The sequence below is a fragment of the Muscardinus avellanarius genome, assembly GCF_963383645.1.
Source record: "Muscardinus avellanarius genome assembly, chromosome: 11".
Taxonomy (NCBI): domain Eukaryota; kingdom Metazoa; phylum Chordata; class Mammalia; order Rodentia; family Gliridae; genus Muscardinus; species Muscardinus avellanarius.
Window position 1 is genome coordinate 18,509,717 of NC_137797.1, and position 17,625 is coordinate 18,527,341.

Sequence of the window (17,625 nt, forward strand, 5' to 3'; positions counted from 1 at the left end):
AAGCCCATTGTTCCGTAGAGCATGTGTTAGGAAATGCCATACAACCTGTTTCAAACAGAAAACCCCATTTCTGAGGACACTGTTCCCTGCCTGGAAATAAAATCCAGACTCAGTTCCAGGGCCAGCCTAAGTCTGTCGCTCTTACGCGGCCATTTTGCACGTCTCTGTCCACCCAGAGCCAAAAGAAGGGATACAGCCCTCTAAAAATAGCTTCAGCCACCCTGCCTGGTACGCACCTCACTCATGTTAAATAAAATCATTTCCTCGGTGAGGGTTGCAGCTGTTCCCCACTGAGCTGGCTGTGAGCTTTACGGTGCAATTTTAATAGTTTTCTGTGAATAAATTACTCAATTTTTGTTTGTTTAGAATATTCTCATCTCATCCCTTCAATATACACTGCATCAAAAACAAAACAAAAGCAAAACTTACCCACGCCCCATCCCACCCACCCCTATTATTAGAACTATTATTATTATTATTATTTATTATGTACAGTATTTGCTACTGACTCATTCACTAGCTGTAAGAGGGATGTGGCTCAAACTTCAACCAAGAAGCATCGGGAATGGCAGAGATGAGAAGCGGGGCTGGATGTTAATTAGCTGTGTTTGCTGGTCCTGTGCGGCAGTCACGAAGGTTCCAACGGTATGTGTATGCATGGATGTGTGTGTACAAGGAGTCCACCGTGGGTCTTCACGAGGGACATAAATGCCGGCCTGTTGCAGTTCCTGAGTGTACCCATCTCATGCTAACATGGCATGCAGTAGAAGCCACTTCTACATGGGGAGGTGGCGTTGGGCTGGAGAAGGTGGTAAGAATACCTGATGAACAGACATCACTAATCAATTGCAGCACACTTAAACATGCTGAACCTGGAGAGTCCATTCTGGGGCTTAAGGGCAGCCCCTACCCAGAAATTGCAACAGACTCATGATAGTACATCTTTTTTTTTTTTTTTTTTTTGCCATTTCTTGCATTGGGTAATGAGCTTGGATCCCTCACCAAGTGAAGCAGCCTGACCCAAGTGTGTGGTTTTCAAATTTGGGCCAGATGAAGGCAAATTTTTGGGGAATGGGACATGGACCTTCTGTGGTTGCTCATAAATAGCCCAGACCTCATGTAAAGCCTGTGAATACCAGGGGATGTCAATTGTTGAGCTGGAGGCCATGTGTCCATGTAAAACTTCTTGAGGGCCAAGACTCCTAAGCTTGTTCAAATGCTGTACCTGCAGGGCCTACGCTTGGGCCTAGGAAACAAGATACTCAAATACTTTTTGACTATAAAGCAACAGTTATATTGCCTTCCCCACAACTGGCACCGCCAGTTAAAAAAACAAAAACAAAAACACCCTCTTCTATCAGACTGCTCGTTCTGGTGGGAAAATATTGCTACAATCGGCTTTCTCCTTGGGCTAAAAGGAAAAAAAATCACATTTCTCTAGTGCAAGAGACTTTCAGATCGATTAAAATTGGTTGGAAATTAGTCCCTCGAGATGATGCCTCTTCTAAGTGCAAGAGCAACCTGTTTGTTTCTAAGCAGAATTTCAAGAATGGCTGACACCAGACAGATCACAAGGGCTGTCACCAGACGCCGCATGGAGAGGTTAGTAAGGAGAACATCATGCCCCAAGCAAGCTGCAGCCAGCAAAGCAGGAACCATAGATTTCTTCTGGAAAGACTGGAGCATTCTGCTGCCACAAAAGGAAATCTATATAGAGACCATGTTTAAATAACTATAAATAATATTAATTAGAATTTATGGAATGCACGATTCCTGGAATTCACCAGAACAGAAGGAAACCTCTGAGACAGTGTTGCAGTATTCACTTGTAAGAACAAAGACAATCCACCCCATTCCCCTGTGGAGACGGCCGTCCTTCCCCTCAACGGATGTTTTTTTTTTTTTTTTTCCTTTTCTTTTAAATAATTCTCACTATGCTGCTCGCAGCATCTTCCCCAAAGAAATATTAATTTACAAAATAACCCAATATCCATAGAATTCTTTTGACAAATAAAAATCTTAAATTAAAAAGCACGATTCTCTCCCTCCCCCCAGCCCCTCCCCCCTCCCCCTTCATTCCAATTTCAGGTAGCTTGGCACTGAGTAATTGAACATCAAAAAGTCGAGTTTGTAGACTTCGTACAGCTGCGTCTGGTGCTCCGAGCTGATGTTCTGGAAGAACTCTGTGGTCATTTCATCAGTAGTTCTCGTGGACTTGGCGTAGGTGGGGAACTTCAGGTAGCTGCTCACTCCCGCCAGCTGCAGGACGTAGTTGGAGTCCTCTTCCAGTGTCTCGTACTTGCCCACGAGGTCGTAGCGGATGTGGCAGGGGTGGCAGAGGGAGTAGACGGTCTGCCAGTGCTCGTTGAAGGGCTCCTCCCGCTGAGTATGAGGGTCGATGAGATAGGCCACGAACTCCCCGAATTTGACGTCGTCGCCCTTGCGCAGCGCCTCCTGGGTGGCGTTCTTGCGCTGGCGCTTGATGATCTTGGTGCCGTAGCGCTTGTGGAACGAGGTGTTGTACTTCTGCGTGAACTTGTTGCGGTAGGCCGACACCAGCCTCTCGAAGGGCTCGCGCACGAACAGGAACTTCATGTAGCTTTTCAAGCGGTGGTTGATCTCCGGGATGCTGTACTGGTTCAGGGTCTTCAGGTTGGCCGACACGTGGGCCTCGTTGGCCGGGATCTCCATGGGGTCGCTGTACTTGCCCCGCCCGGTCAGGACCATCATCAGCCGCTTCCAGTTGGTGCAAGCCACCTTGGGCACGTAGCAGTAGATGAGCTCGTGGTCCTCGTCCACCACCAGGTGTTTGAGGTCACTGGGGGTCAGCACCCGGCGCTTGCGGCTGGTGGCGCTGTTGGCTCGGCACGTGTCTGTCACCTGGTCCCTCCGCATCTGGTGCAGGACCGCCGTGTTGGAGAGCTCCAGCTGCAGAGGGGACACAAGGGGGACAGAAGTTACTGCTTGGCCGGGACGTTCCCAAGTGGCCACAGGGGATCATGGGTCCACCGGGCGAACGCGCATCCAGGCCTCCCTTGTCACCTGTGACAAGCCACAACCTTTTATTTATTTATTTTCTTGGTACTGGGGATTGATCCCAGGGGCATTCTACCTTCACGTGAGACCTTCAGCCTTAATTAATTAATTAATCAAACCAATTAATTATTTAATTTTTTTTTGTGTGTGTGGTACTGGGGATCGAACCCAGAAGCATTTTGTTTTTTGTTTTTGCAGGTCTGGGGATGGAACCCAGGGACATTTGACCTCCAAGCTACACCCCTGCCTTATTTTTTATTCTTTTTTTTTGTTTTTGGTGGTACTGGGGTTCCTGGAAGCCCTTCTCCCTCTGGGCTACACTCCCAGACCTATTTTTATTTTTGGAAACAGGGTCTCTTAAGCCAGCATGGCTGGCTTTGAACCTGCGTGATCCTCCTGTCTCCGCCTCCCAAGCGCGGGGATTACAAGCGTGCGCCACCATGCCCGGCTCTATTTTTTATTCTTTATTTTGAAACAGGGTCTCACTGAGTTGCAGAGGGCCTCGCTAAGTAGCTGAGGCTGTCCGTGAACCATGATCCTCAGGTCTCAGCCTCCCAAATGCTGGGATTACAAGTGTGTGCCATCACGCCTGGCTTCCCCAGCCCTATTTTATTTTATTTTATTTTATTCTTTAATTTTGAATCTGGGAATGGCAGCGTATGCTTGTAACCCCAGTACTTGGGAGACTGAGACAGGAGGATAGCAGGTTCAAAATCAGCCTCTGCAATGTAGCAAGGGTCTTAAAAACCCAGTGAGACACTGTTTCCAAATAAAGAAACAAAAAAAATCAGGTTGTAGCTTGGAGGTAGAATGCCTCTAGGTTCACTCCCCAGTGCCAAAAATAAATAAATAAAATAAATAAATAAATTTTGAAACTGAATCTCACTAGGTTGCTGAGAGTTTCCCTAAGTTGCCGAGGCTGGTCTTGAACCTGCAATTCTCCTGTCTCAGCCTCCCAAGTCCTGGGATTACAGGGTAGTCCTCCCACCCCTGGTGAGGAGACACAACTGAAATCATTCACAGTCTCAGAGGCCAGGGCAGAAACAGGGCAGCCCCAGCAGACGACCAAGAGGATTTAAGGGGAAATAGATGTGTGTGTTCCTTGAAGCACAAACTTTCTCCCTAAAGCCGTTCTTTCCCAGCCTGCAGCTGTTCTCAGTCCACCGGATAAAAACCGTGAGACCACTGTGCCCTGCCTGCTGCCATCTTGGTCTCCGGTATCCATACACTCGGGGACCTTCGTGCAACAGTGACACCCATGGTTTGTTTAGGCCCTTGTCAATAGAAAAGGAATGCTAACTGTGCTTAAAGTTATGGAGGAACCAGGGTGCACCAGGGCCAGGGATGGTGGCTCTGGGGCTGCAGGGATCTGGGGGCTTGGATTCTTTACTGCCCCAAGAATAGATCCTCATGTGTGCACTGGCTTGCTGCTGTTCTCCACAGCCCAGCACCATTCTACTTTCCAGCCTCAATCCCTCGCCCAGTCACTCCTGAGAAACGGATGGCACCTTCCTCCCTGCTGTTGGCCCTGGGCAGGTCCATCTGGGAGTCTCCCCTCTCCATCTCTGTGGATACAAATTGGACATTCCCTCAAGGCTCAACACTGCCCTACCACTCGAGACTAACCCTTCCCTCCTCGGAACCCACAGCGCCAGTGTCCTTCACGGCACAACTTTCCAGTCTCCTGCAGGCCTGGGCTTCTCCACTGCCTGGGCTACTTACTGGCTTCGCAGGAACTTAGAGCTTTGGAAAGACTGTTTGTGAACAGCAGGTGTCTCGCTAGGTTAGCCTCACGGATACCTGGAAATCTGAAAGGAGTTACTAGCCTCCCCTGGATGCACACTGCCCTCTGAAATTTGACTTAAAAAGTGGAGTCTAGTCTCCAGTGCCTTCAGTGTGGCTGGCTTGATCAGCTCTGATAACAGGTGCAGAAAGAGACAGGCAAGGGCTGGGGCCAATTTCAAAGCCCTTGTACTCTGTGCTCTCTACTCTCTTGGGAGCAGGTGTGCTAGGAGAATGTAAGCTGGTGGCCAACACTGACTGCATCCATTGACTGCTGCCCATGACCCCCGGTGACCAGCCTGCCTGCCCACCCATGGGCTTGGGAAAAGCCATACATTGTTGCTGCTTTAAGCCACTAAGGTTTAGGGGTGGTTTGTTACCCAGCAACAGATAACCTGAAATAGGAGAGTGGGATGGGGTAGCTGAGAGCTGATGCTGAGACCATCATCCAGAATTCAGAGAAGCAAGGGTGCCATATACAGGCCAGGTGTCCCTACTCCAAAAATCTGAAATCCAACATGCTCCCAAATCAGAAAAATATATGAGTACCAACAGGATGCCACAAGTAGAAATTCCACACCTGACTTTATGTGACAGGTTACAGTCAAAATGCAGGCACAGTAAAGTATAAAATTATCTTCAGGCTATGTGTCTAAGGTACACACAAAACATAAATAAATATGGTACTTAGATTTGGGTCAGTCTTCCAAGATACCTAATGATATATTTGCAAATATATATTCCAAGAACCAAACATGCCTGACATCCGAAACACTCCTGGCCCCAAGCATTGCGGATAAGGGCTACTCGACCTCTCTAGTTTAAGTTTCCATTTGATACTTAAACGGAGACACAGAGATACAGAGACACACGGGGGAGTGCCATAATTAGAAAACTGGTTGGCCTGGAGGAGATTCCCAGTATTAGTAATAACCGGCAAATGACTGACCTTTAGTTATTCGCTGGCGAAATGCCACTAGCCAACAAGCTTATCCCCCCCACGAGGGGCAGAGCAGTGACCTCACACATGTGCACAGTGACCTGGGCTACTGAATTGTGGGGTCCAGTTTCTGTGTGACGAGCAGAAGCTGAGATCTTTGTATCTCCCATAACTCTGTGAGCCTTGGCCTCCTTGGCGACGTGATGGGGAAAATCACTCCCATGCTGGACGAGCTGGGAAGACCTGAACACGTAAACACACGTGTTCTTCCTTTCTCTTCCTTTCTTCTCCTTCCAGGTCTGGCCTGCCTCGTCTGTAGCAAGAGGGTCTGGGCCACCATTAATACGGCTAAGTTCAGTCTGTTTTGGGGGGATTGGTAGGTGGCATGCATTCTGTCCTGAGTCCCATAGAGAATCTTCCAGAATGTTCTCTTCAGTGCTGAGGCCCTTAGAGGATCAACACCCAGTGCTATCAGGATGACAATCATACCTAACTTCGATTGTGTGAGTGCTCATTGTGCACCAGATGCGGTTCTTAATGCTTTATATTGATTAACTTACTTAATACAATCAATAACTCAAGGGGGTAGGTGCTGTCATAAGCCCTGTTTCATGACCGAGCATCTATGAGATCTACCTACATACAAATAATAACACCGTCTGTCAACAGGGCCACCGGCTGGGACGGGCTACGTCCGGCAGGGGCAGAGCCTCTGTGAGGGGCAGAAGTGGGACTCAAACCAGATGTTGCGACTCCAGATCTCCTGCCGTTTACCACACAATCACCACATAGCAGAGACCCCCCTCGCCACAGCTGGATCTCTGGTGCTCACCAAAGTGCCAGTGCATAGAAGATGCTCAGTAAGTATTTACTGAGTGGAAAAAATGAAGGCACTAATGATGTCTTTTAGGAAACTTGGTGGTAAGTAGGAAAGGCTCACCTAATGTAGCTGAAGAAGCGTCCCCAGTGTTCAGAGATACCAGAAAGTTCTTTAGTGGGGGCTGTACTGCGGTGAACGCATCCTCTGAAAGTTTGTATCCACCCAGAGCCTCTGTGTGACCTTATGTAGGAGGCAGAGGGTTTTATAGATGCTATTAGTTAAGATGAGGTCGTACTGGATTAGGGCGGGCATGAATCCAATGAACGGTGCCTTGTAAGAACAGAAAACAGATGCGGAGACACACGGCGGAGTGCCACATGAGCGCAGAGTTGGCGACTGGATGGTGTGTCTACAAGCCAAGGACAGCCAAGGGTGGCTGGCGACCACCAGAAGCTAGAAGGAGGCGAGGAAGGATCCATCGGAGACTTCGGAGAGAATATGGCTCTGCTGACACATGATTTTGACTTCTAGCTTTCAGAACCGTAAGAGAATATATTTTTGTTGTTTTATGTCACAATTGTTTGTGTCACTGCTTGTGGCAATTGGTTAGGGCAGCCACAGGAAAAGAATACAGAGGGCCACAGGAAAAGAATACAAAGTTCTTCAGCCAAGAACTTTGAGCGAGTCGCTTCTAGAGCACAGTGTATGAGAGAAGATAACATTACATAAGACAGTATTTTTTACACAAGCAAGAAGAAAAGGCATTTGGGTACAAATATGCAGAAAGAAAATGCGATGTGAAATCGATGACCTGGTTTTAGTCTTGGGTACTTCACTTTCTCAGCCTGTTTCTCATGCGTAAAATGGGAATAGTACCACCTGCTCACAGGAGTGGCGACTGAGTCAAACAGGGTATGGCTCAATAAATAAGACCAAGACTAGTACAGGATTTGGACGAGCTACCACTTGCAGTAGGTGGTTAACATGTAGGCATTTTTTTTTTTTGTGTGTGTGTGTGTGCCAGAAGAAAAAAGAAACCAAAGAGAGCAGGCCAGGAGTCTCAAAGGCGAATTTCCCCAGCTGTGACTCTTCTGCAGGCCAGCCCTAGGTCATGGAATTCAATGAACATCTGAATAGGAAGACTCTGAGCTTTGCAATCCCTGACTCCTTAGCAGATGTATGCATCGCCTGAAGAGGAACATTCACAGGCTCCTTAGGCTATTAAGCAATGCCATTAAACAAAATGAAATAAAGTTCTTAAAGGAAATGGAAAGATGAGAAGGAAACGCACAGGGCCTGTAGGTTTTGCCATTTGCATCACCAAGGATAATTTTGAAGGCACTAAATTCCTAAGATAGTAGAGGGAGGAGGGGCCCTCTCACTCTCCTTTTCCCTCCAGTGCTTTTCAGTTGCAGACAAGTCTCTGGCCATCGGAATCCCTGCGGTGTTTTGGTTAATACCGCATTCAGGCAGGAGAGTGTTGAAATGCTACCACACTGTCACTTCCCATCCAATTGCACAAGCAGAAAATAATGCGGCGGCTTTGGGGTGCGTCCAGGTTTCTTTCTCTCCCATTTCTTTGCTCCTCCACAGCGAGGGCTGCAGTGCACCTGCTGCTGGGAGGTCTGTACCGTTTCCCCCTGGGAAGACTTTGGGGCAGGGATAAAGATGCTTCTGCAACCTGAGCGTCTCCAGGCCTCTTTCCCAAGGAGGAGACGTGCCTGGGCTTCTAGTGTTCAATTTTTTAAAAAATATATTTTAATTGGGAAGTCTTACTTTTTTCTTTATCTTTTTTGTACTGGGGACTGAAACCAGGAGTATTCTACCTCCCAACCCTTTTTATTTTGTGTTTTGAAACAGAGCCTCACTAAGTTGCTGAGGCTGGTCTGGAACTTGCAATACTCCTGTCTCAGCATCCCAAGAGGTGAGTGAAAGGTTCGAGCCCCTGCCCCGCAGGGGGCGGGGTCGGAAGCTAGGAGGCGGAGCCCCGTGATTCCCAGAGGCTCTCTGCAGCTTAGTGAGATCCTGTTTCAAAATAAAAAAATAAAGAACTGGGGGTATAGAATGCTTCTAGGTTCAACCCCCAGTACCACATAAATAAATAAATACATAAATGTATGTACCCATGCATGCATACATACATACACACACTGCCCCCAGTTGCAGTCACATTCTGAAGTACTTAGGGGTTGAGAAGTCGACATATAAATTTTGAGGGCACAACTGAACCATGGCACCAGGTGATGTGGGTGCTGCTGTTCTGGGCACCGCTTTGGGAACTGTAGCTTCATACTCTACAGAAATGACTGTAATCTGACATCTTTCAGCAGCTCACAGTTCTTCTTAATTACAGGACACAGAACCCAAGTTGGCCATCTGCTGCCAAGAGGCTCCTTAGAGGTACTCCAGCCCCAGCCCTGACCGCTTTCATCTCCCTCTGATCTCCCCAAAGTATAAATTAGTCAGGGGAGGGCGGGTTCCAGGCAGCTGGGCACAGGGCTCCAGGCTCCGGGCTGTGTCCTGCATTCTCCTTTCTGTGTCTATTTTTAATTTGGATATTTAAAAAAGGCAACTATAATTAGTTTAAGTAGCAAATTTAGGGACTGTTTGAAAAAAAAAGGTCTCTAAATTTTCACAACATTTCATCTTAAAAGGAAGAAGAGCTGTTTTCCCTTAAATTAAAACCTCTTCTGTGATGTTTGCAAGAGCCTCGTTCAAGGAAGAGCAGCTGCCCATTTCACCGCCCCAGGAAGGGGAGATGCAGGGAAATGCGAGCCCGAAGAAAGAGGGAAATCTGGAAGTTTGCGGTGACAGGGTTGTCTGACTCTACCTTTAACAAATTGGCTTGGGCTCAGCCTCCGTTTCCCCACTTGAAAGCCCAAGTCTCAATCCCACTGCGCTGATGTCACTGTTGGCTTTGGAATTGGGGGAGGGGAGGAGAACCCATTGGTGTGATTTGCTCTGATATTGCTACATTTCTTTCTGGCAAACAATTCCTAAAATCTCATGCAAAGGGCTCATCTCAGGAGCTCACTGTAGAGACCACGGCCACAGTGAAAGAGAAGCACACATTTCTCCTAGCTATTCCTAGCTACCACAGATCAAAATTAACTGTTCCAGCCACTGCTAATCCTCACACTCTGTGAGGCAGGTATCATTAGTGTTTCCAATTTTTTTTTTTTTTTTTTTTGGTACTGGGGATGGAACCCTTCTACCTCCGGGTTACACTTCCAGACCTATCTTATATTTTATTTGGAAACAGGGTCTCTTAAGCCAGTGAGGCTGGCTACGAACCTGCACAATTCTCCTGTCTCCACCTCACAAGCACGGGGATTACAAGGGTGTGCCACCATGCCCGGCCCAGCTCTATTTTTAAACTCTTTTTTTTGAAACAGGGTCTCGCTGAGTTACAAAGGGCCTCGCTAAGTAGCTGAGGCTGTCCTTGAACTGCGATCCTCCTGTCTCAGGTCTCAAATGCTGGGATCACAAGCGTGCACCACCACGCCCGGCTGCGTTTCCAATTTAGAAATAAGGAAACTAAGACACCGCAGGGGTGGAGGGCAAGCACCTTGCCCAAGGTCCTGGAGCTGGGGCCTGGAGCTGGTGTCTGACCCTGTCCTGCACGGCTTCCAGGACTCTGCAGACTCAGCTGGGAGTTCCCATCTCCAGCACGGCCGGTGGAGTTGGGGCTGTTAAATGCCCCTGAAGCCTGGGTCCCACCCCAGAGATGTGATATAATTATTCTGGCTGTGCTTGGTCAGCTCTCTGGGATCCCAGGGCTGCCTAGGTGGGCACCGGGCCTCAGAGAATCACGTATGCAGCTGTAAATTAAAGCAGGGGCCCGTATGTGATCCTGGGCACATTTTATAGCACCTGTTTGGGCCCGGACTGTGGGCTACCAGTGGTGCCCTCCCCAGCAACTGAGGATGGTAAGGGTTGTAAGGGGAACCTCTTTGGCCTCCTGAGGCCCCCCAGCCTAGCTGCCCATGCTCATTTACAAGACCTCATGAGTAGCTACAAAAGAAAATTTCTCCTAGCTGGTTCCACAGTTGGAACCAGCCAGGCTGTGGGCATCTCCAAGTATGATCAGAAAAGCTCATCAGCAATCTGGTTTTTAAGAGAGATGGCTGGGACCTTGGCTCCTCCGCTCCCTACTTGTCTGCAGTGCTCACCTTCCAATACACTGAGGGCTCTTACATTGCTGTCCCCTTCTAGAAGGTGAACTCTAAGAGGGCGGCTTCATGTGTTATAGTTCTGGTGCTGGGAGTTGAACCTAGGGCCTCATGCATGCCAGGCACCTTCTCTACCATTGTGCCCAAGCCCAGCCCCAGAGCAGGTATTTTCACTCTCGTTCACTATTGTATGCCTAGTGCCTGGCACGCAGCAGACATTCAATGATTTGTCAAGTGGATGAAGGAAGGAAGGAATGCATGCACGACGGCTGGGATGTGGAGTCAGGGATGTGGAGGTCTCATGATGGCTGTGAAGGTCACGCGGGCTCTCCGGCACCCACACCTGTGGCTCCTGCCTCATCTTCCTTTGGAGGGTCTGACCCAGAGCCTGCGGCTGCATGTGAGAGCTTGGCATCAGCCCAGAGGTGGAGGCCGGAAGACCAGCACCAGGGCTCTCAGCCAAGGGCAGAAACGGGCTCTGGGCAACCGCCGAGGCCTCGATGGGAGGAGGATGCCGGCACTCTCTACCCATCTGGTGTGGCCAGGAAAGCGGAGGAGGGGAATCAAGTCATGCCGGCGGCGGGTGAAGGAACCAATGGCTTCGTGAGCAGGGCTTGGCCTGAGGCTGTGGGCGCCGGGGCTCCCTTCCAGCCTGGCCAGGTGCAGCTAGATCTGCACGTCTGTATGTCTTAGATTCACTGTGTGGGCTTCCGGAGGCCCCGGCTGGGTGCGGGTGGGGTGCAGGAATAGGATGGGGCTGCTGCCAAGCTGGACCGGCTCCCCATCAATGGTGGCCCGGAACGGGGACAATGTGGAGGAAGGCACGCTTCTCCCATGCGGCGTGGGAAGCTGGATTCCCTGGGAAATCAGAAGTCAGAGGGCCAGGCGGGCTGTGCACCTGCTGGCTGCTGCTATAAGGGCTCTCGGAAGTCACTGCTGGTGGGAGGGAGGGAGGAGGGCTCACCCTTCTCTGGCAGCCTCCCCAGTGGAGATGGGCCTCCAGGGAGGGATGCCATCCAGAGGAGGGGGTGCAGCTCTCCGGGCTCTTCCTCCTTCTCCTCCTTGAATCAGCTGGATTTATAGGTTCAATTCCTAACTCCCTTTCCAGACTCAACAGCATATTTTATTTTGCATATTATATTTTGTCTAAGTCACTCAGCCTCCTCTGGCCTTAGTTTTCCCAACTGTAAAATGGAGACAATAACGGGGTGTCGTCCTCAGGGTTGTTTTGAGGACCCAGAGCCCAACCAGGGAGTCAGGTAGCCCAGTGCCTGGCCCACAGCCAGCAGCCAGGAAGTAGAGATGGTCATTATGAACGTCCCATGGGGCTGTGTTTTAAGTGTCTGTCACTATCCCCAGCATCTCACCCTGCCTTCTGCCTAACAGCAGTCCTCAACTTGCCAGCTGCTGGGAATCGGAGTGGGTATTTGGTGATATGTGAACTCCCAGACACCGCCCTGAGAAAGCCTGGCCCTGTGAGTCTGGGGGCCTGGGGACCTGGTCTCAACTGCTGCCCCACGGTGCTTCTGCCTGGCCAGTTCTGGGGCTGGTGGTCTCCGCTGCTCCACCTTGGGAACTGCGGACTGAGTGCTGCTTTTAAAAAGCAGGCTCTGCAGTTAACAGACACACCTGTCATCTGGACAAAATGCCTGGCTTGTGGCGATTCACTATCTCACTGACAGGAAAAAAGACAGATAGACACCATTGGCAGCACCTTGGACGGGCAGCTATCAAGCAAATTGGGGGTTTAAAGAACAATTTTCTGGCTGTATAAAGGGCACCTACCAATACCTATTAACAGAGGGCGATGTTTATGTAGATTTTCAGAGCGGATGGGTGGAGGGATATTAATAAAAGGGCAGGTTGATTTCTTAATAAAGTAGCAGTTTGCAACGACGTCCCATTCCCCCATTGTTCAAAGGTGTGCACGAGTCATCCTTGGGAACTTTGGTTTCTGAGTGTTGTAGGAACAGGGAAGGCTAGTCTTGCCCAGAAGGGAGGAGGGCCAGCTCTGCAGATGGCCCCCAAACCCTCTTCCCTGCCCTGCCTGACTACTCCTGCCTCCCCATTATGACCATCACGAACACACCCGCCGAGGAGCTGCCTGCAACCTTCTCCCAGCCTGCTTCGTTGTCACCTGTCACCCCTACATTCCCACAGATGATGTGAATTCAGCTCACGCCCGCCTCCAGGGGTCCCAGGTAACTGTGTCCCACGCCCGTGGTGCTCAGGACTCCACAAAGGGTGATTAGGTTGGTGCCAGCACATTAATATTTTTCCAGGACTAAGATTTGTATTTGTTTGACCCTGTCACTTCATAGCCTCTTCCCTCTTTCAAGAAAGACGGCCCATTTGTGGTCCTGATGATGGTGTGACAGGAAGGCTACCGGGGAACCCTGCAGGGATAGGGCAAGCACATCTGCATCTGACTCCATCAGCTGCTTGCTGAAGAACCTGAGCGCAGCGGCTGCTTCTCAGGCCAAGAGTGAGGACCGACAGTCACAGGTGATGGGGAGGAGGAAGATGCCTGTGAGCTCAGGACACGGGAGATGTAAATGCCTTCGTGTGTGTAGAGCTGGGGTGGGGGGGCTTCACACTCCAGGGCCCTTGGAACACAGAGCTGCAGAATTGGAAAGCACCCTCTGACCACCTGTGCCCAGGCTGCGATTTTTCCAGAGATGACAAGTGCCCGCCCATCCTGGGAAGCCCAGCTCCAAGCAAGTAAGGTTCTGGGGAGAAAGAGCACCTCATAATAGGACGAGGAGGAAGAGCGGAAATCTCAGCACGATGTGACAGCTGACAATCGCTACCAACCCAGGGTGAGAAGCACACCCAGTGGCTGAGAGGAGGCTGGTGTCAGACTCCCTTACCTAGTACCTGCCAGCCGAGGCCTCCAGCTTTCTCCCCCTCCCTCGGATTTCCTTATCTGTAAAATGGGCCACATAAGACTCCACCCCACAGGTGGCCGTGGAGACTGGAGGAAAGGAAGAAGCTAGGCATGCCGGGTGTGTGATGGAAGAGAGGGCTCCGGATGCCACCTCGGGGATGGGTGAGGTGCAGGGAGGCTGTGGGCAGCGCCTTTCTTGGTAAAGCTCAGCTAATGTTTGTGGCTAAGAGCACAGAGCACTGGCCCAGCTTGGCGGGGAAGAAACTGATCTTCCCAAGATAGGATTGTTCACTGAAGCCCCTGGAGAGAGGGGAGGCAGTGCACTGGCCGAAGGAGCAGGTGGGCTAAGAAGGGGACAGGGTGGGGACCTGGAGAGCAGACGGTGGCAATTAGAGCCGCAGAGCAGGCTGATCAACCGGCCCCAGGCTTATGGGGTGGGAGGCTGCGGCTGCCTCCCCCACCAGCCTCCCAGAAAGGAAGCTTTGCAGACATAATTACACTGGCCAAGCAAGGAGGGGGTGGGGGACTTTTTTCTTTTTCTTTTTAATACACTAAGTGGCATCCTCTGGGCCAAGGCAGTGAACACAGAGGTTCAGGCAGAGGTTCAGGCAGGCCAAGCGGGGTCACGGCCTGGGGTGCTTTCTGAGGAATGGCTGATTTTCATGAATGAATCAACTTCCAGTTCTAACTGAAGCCTCCACGGGAGGCCCCCCGGACTCCAGGGAACAAAGGTGCCTCATGACAGCGGGGACAGGTGACCACAGCCTTCCCAAGAGAGAGGTGAGGCACTCTCCTCCCCTCCCCCTGGGCTTCTCTTTCACTTCCCCACCCAGCAACCTCTTCAGGTCACCTGGCAGGTCATTCCATTTTGGTTTTCTTCTGAAAAATAAAAACTAGTCTCTCAGGAAGAGGCAGGAAGACCTCTACTCTGCCTACTGGGCTGCCCTGAGGAAGATTCTGGGCAAAGGAGCAGTGGGATGTCTGGAGAGAAACAGAACAATCTAGAATATTCTAGGCTAACTGCTCACTAACAAGTCTGTGACCTCCAGCTGGCCAGACAAGGGGAAACTACCAGGTACCCAGGGCATTCTCGTCTCAGTTCATCCTCACAGGAACCCTGGTAGTCCATCCCTACTTTATAGAGAAGTCCGACGCTCAGGGAGTTGACGTCCCTGACATCGTCATCATGAAAGTGGTAAGGACCAAATCCACGCTGGCTGCCCAGTGCTGGAGGTCCGACCTCCGGCCTAAGCCCGCCACCAAACACTGACCTGCGGCCCCGTCTACCCGCCACTGTGAGATAGACCTAGGACAATGATTAGTGAACTCAGGAGAGATGCTCTGATCAACTTCCTTTCCTGATGTTGTCACAGAATTGAAAAAGTCCCGTAACTAATTACTTAGGCAGGATGTCTCAGAAAGATGTCTGAATGGCGTCAAAAGAAAGTCAAACTTCTCAAAGAGGCCGCAGTCTTGATTCTCCGAGCCGGGGGTGTGCTTTTGCCTCCTTGCCTCCCTACTCACCAGTAGGGTGCACGCACAGCGCACAGCGGAGGGATGCATAGCCGCCTGGCTTTCAGAACTATTTTCAAGGTGGGTTCAGCGTGATTGCTAACACACCTACAGCTCTGGGACCCAAAAAGACCCTTGTCTTTCGCGGACACCTGGGTGGAGTTCAAAACAGAACCAGTTGCCCAAAGCGCAGCTCTGGGCCAGCTCCGGGCCAAGCAGCGCGCCCACCTGTGTGGTGGAGCCCCGTGGGGTGGGGCCCTGCCCACTGCCTGCCTGCTGCTCTGAGCTCCGTCAGCCTGGGGCGCTCTGAGAACTGGGCCCGAATCCAGAGGGCAAGGCGTTTTCTCTGAGTTTTATAGGAACTTCTAACCAGAAACATCTGGAAATATGCGGGACTAAGCTGGATGCCTCAGGGTGACTCCAGCTGAGCCAGGCCAGACACTGGCTGTGGGAGCCTGTGAGTCAGGGCCTCTCCTGGGATCCTCCCCTCCGAGTCCTCCAGGGTCCCCTTCCCTCAGACCCTTTCTCCTTCTTTTTCCTTCCCTCCCTCCCTCCCCCAGAGCAGGTCACACCAAGCTCACTCCCAGGGGAGCTGAACTTCTGGTTCCTTCTCCCTGCGATGCTTATTTCCAGACACAGAGACGTGAGTGACCTCCGCACTCTGCATTTTCAGAAGAGTCGGGAGTTGAAGGCAGTTTGATCACTCCAGACGCCTCTGAATTGAGCACAAGAAACTACCTGCTGGTGGATGTGGGCACATCGGTTTGCCCCTTTCTTTTTCTTGGAAGCTCATGGCAGTTCCTCTGCCCCAGTCACAGCTTTGGAGACACTCCGAGGTCAGCTCTGAGGAGGCTTGCAAATGAGTTCCTACAGAAGGCGCTTATGAATAGCAGCTGATTGCACTCTCTGGTCACTTCTGTGGTCCCTAATCCTATACTTAAGGCACTTACCCAATTAGAGCAGCAGCCCAGGAGGAGAGAGAAGACTCCCTTGATGGACAGAAGTGACAAACTGCAGCTATTATTATTATCAGCATCACTGAAATGCCACTGCCTCTTTCAATACTGATTTTTACCCCAAAACATTCCAGAGGCACGGCCATCTGCCCCGACCTGCTTCTCACTGTCCTGGGGCCATCTGCTTGTCTTCCCACAGCGCATACGCTCCAGGAGATCAGAGAGCGTGTTGCTGTTTTCATTTGCTTTGTCCCCAGCACCTAGACCATTGCCGAAAACAGAAGATACTCAATAAACCCCCGCTGAATGGCCGATGGAGGCTGAAAATGAAGGATGTTCTCCTTCAGTTCTGAGTGTGGATTCTTGTCTAAACTCGATTGTAAGTGCTTGATTAGCTCATCACTCAGAAGGCACTTAGAACTATTTACAAGCACTCCTGCTGGCTCTGTGGCCACACTGCAGGGTCCTGCGGAGTGAGTGAGGTCCTGTTGGGATTAGTCTCACGTCAGTTCCCTGGGCAGAGGGTGGTGTCCTGGCCTGGCTGTCTGAGCTGAATAAGATGGGGTCGGAGCAAGAAAGTTCCCTAAATATGAATGATTACAACCTTATGCACTCCAGGGATTGGCAGGGGATTGGTTTTATTCTTTCTAGAAGGTTCTAGTAATGTATCATTGCCATGACTACACCATCATGGGTTGGGGATAAGGTGCCCAAATAAAGGCCTGCTTCCTTTCAGGACCTAGAGACTCACCTGTTCACAATCATACTGGTGACCTAGGACAGCTTGCTGGACCAGACGAAATGGCCCAGTGGGCAAAATCATTTGTCCCAGTGACAGCAGCGTGTGACATTCCTAGACCTGTCCCTGATATCTTTCCTATTCTATCCATCAACATGTGTCTGCCTCATACCCTGCTCTTTTATGACCCTGAATCCTGCTGGACCATCAGCCCATTCAGATGTATTAAACCTTGTGGGCAGGTGCAAAAGGTGACGTGTTCTAATCACATCTACTATCATGTGTAAGCCCAGGGAAGTACAAGTGTCCTGAGGAATTGTGCTCTGACATTAGCTTCAGCCCTACGGCAGGTTTATGGCAGCCCTTGATGCCCCCAAGCCCCACCCCCAGGAGGGCTCCTCCCCATTCTGGAGCAGACTGCTGAGCTCCTCTGGGGAGACAGGCAGGGAGGCAGATGCATGCTATCCCCCCCCCCCCCCCCCCGCCAAGCTTCCAGTGGCCTTTACCCTCAGGGATTCTCCTGCTTGTTTTGAGGAGAGGTTCTATTTTTGGTCTGCTGTGCCAGGTACCAATTCTGGCTTCTGGTTTATACCACAGTCTTTTAATTAGAAGCCTCTTTGTTTTCCACATCAACCCAGCTGCCGGGTTGTTCTCTTAGAACATGGTGCGGGGCAGAGCTAGAGTCTGCTTGAGGCTTGGGCTGTGCACCTGGGGTTATACAACATGGTCAGCAGGGACCACCTCAAATCTAACTTCTAAGTCATCTGTCAGAAAATGAAAG

At 50.6% G+C, this 17,625-nt stretch overlaps 1 protein-coding gene across 2 annotated transcripts in view; it reads right to left on the bottom strand.

Moving 5' to 3' along the window:
• Window positions 1-2,073: 2,073 nt before the first annotated feature.
• CHST11 (carbohydrate sulfotransferase 11) overlaps window positions 2,074-17,625 on the bottom strand; it is a gene marked incomplete at both ends in the record, with an annotated part of 267,727 nt that continues 252,175 nt past the window's right edge. For both annotated transcript variants that reach the window (XM_080705142.1, XM_080705141.1), the window contains one exon: window positions 2,074-2,928. In XM_080705142.1, the coding sequence (XP_080561268.1) occupies window positions 2,074-2,928 (855 nt within the window). The remainder of the gene's footprint in view (window positions 2,929-17,625) is intronic.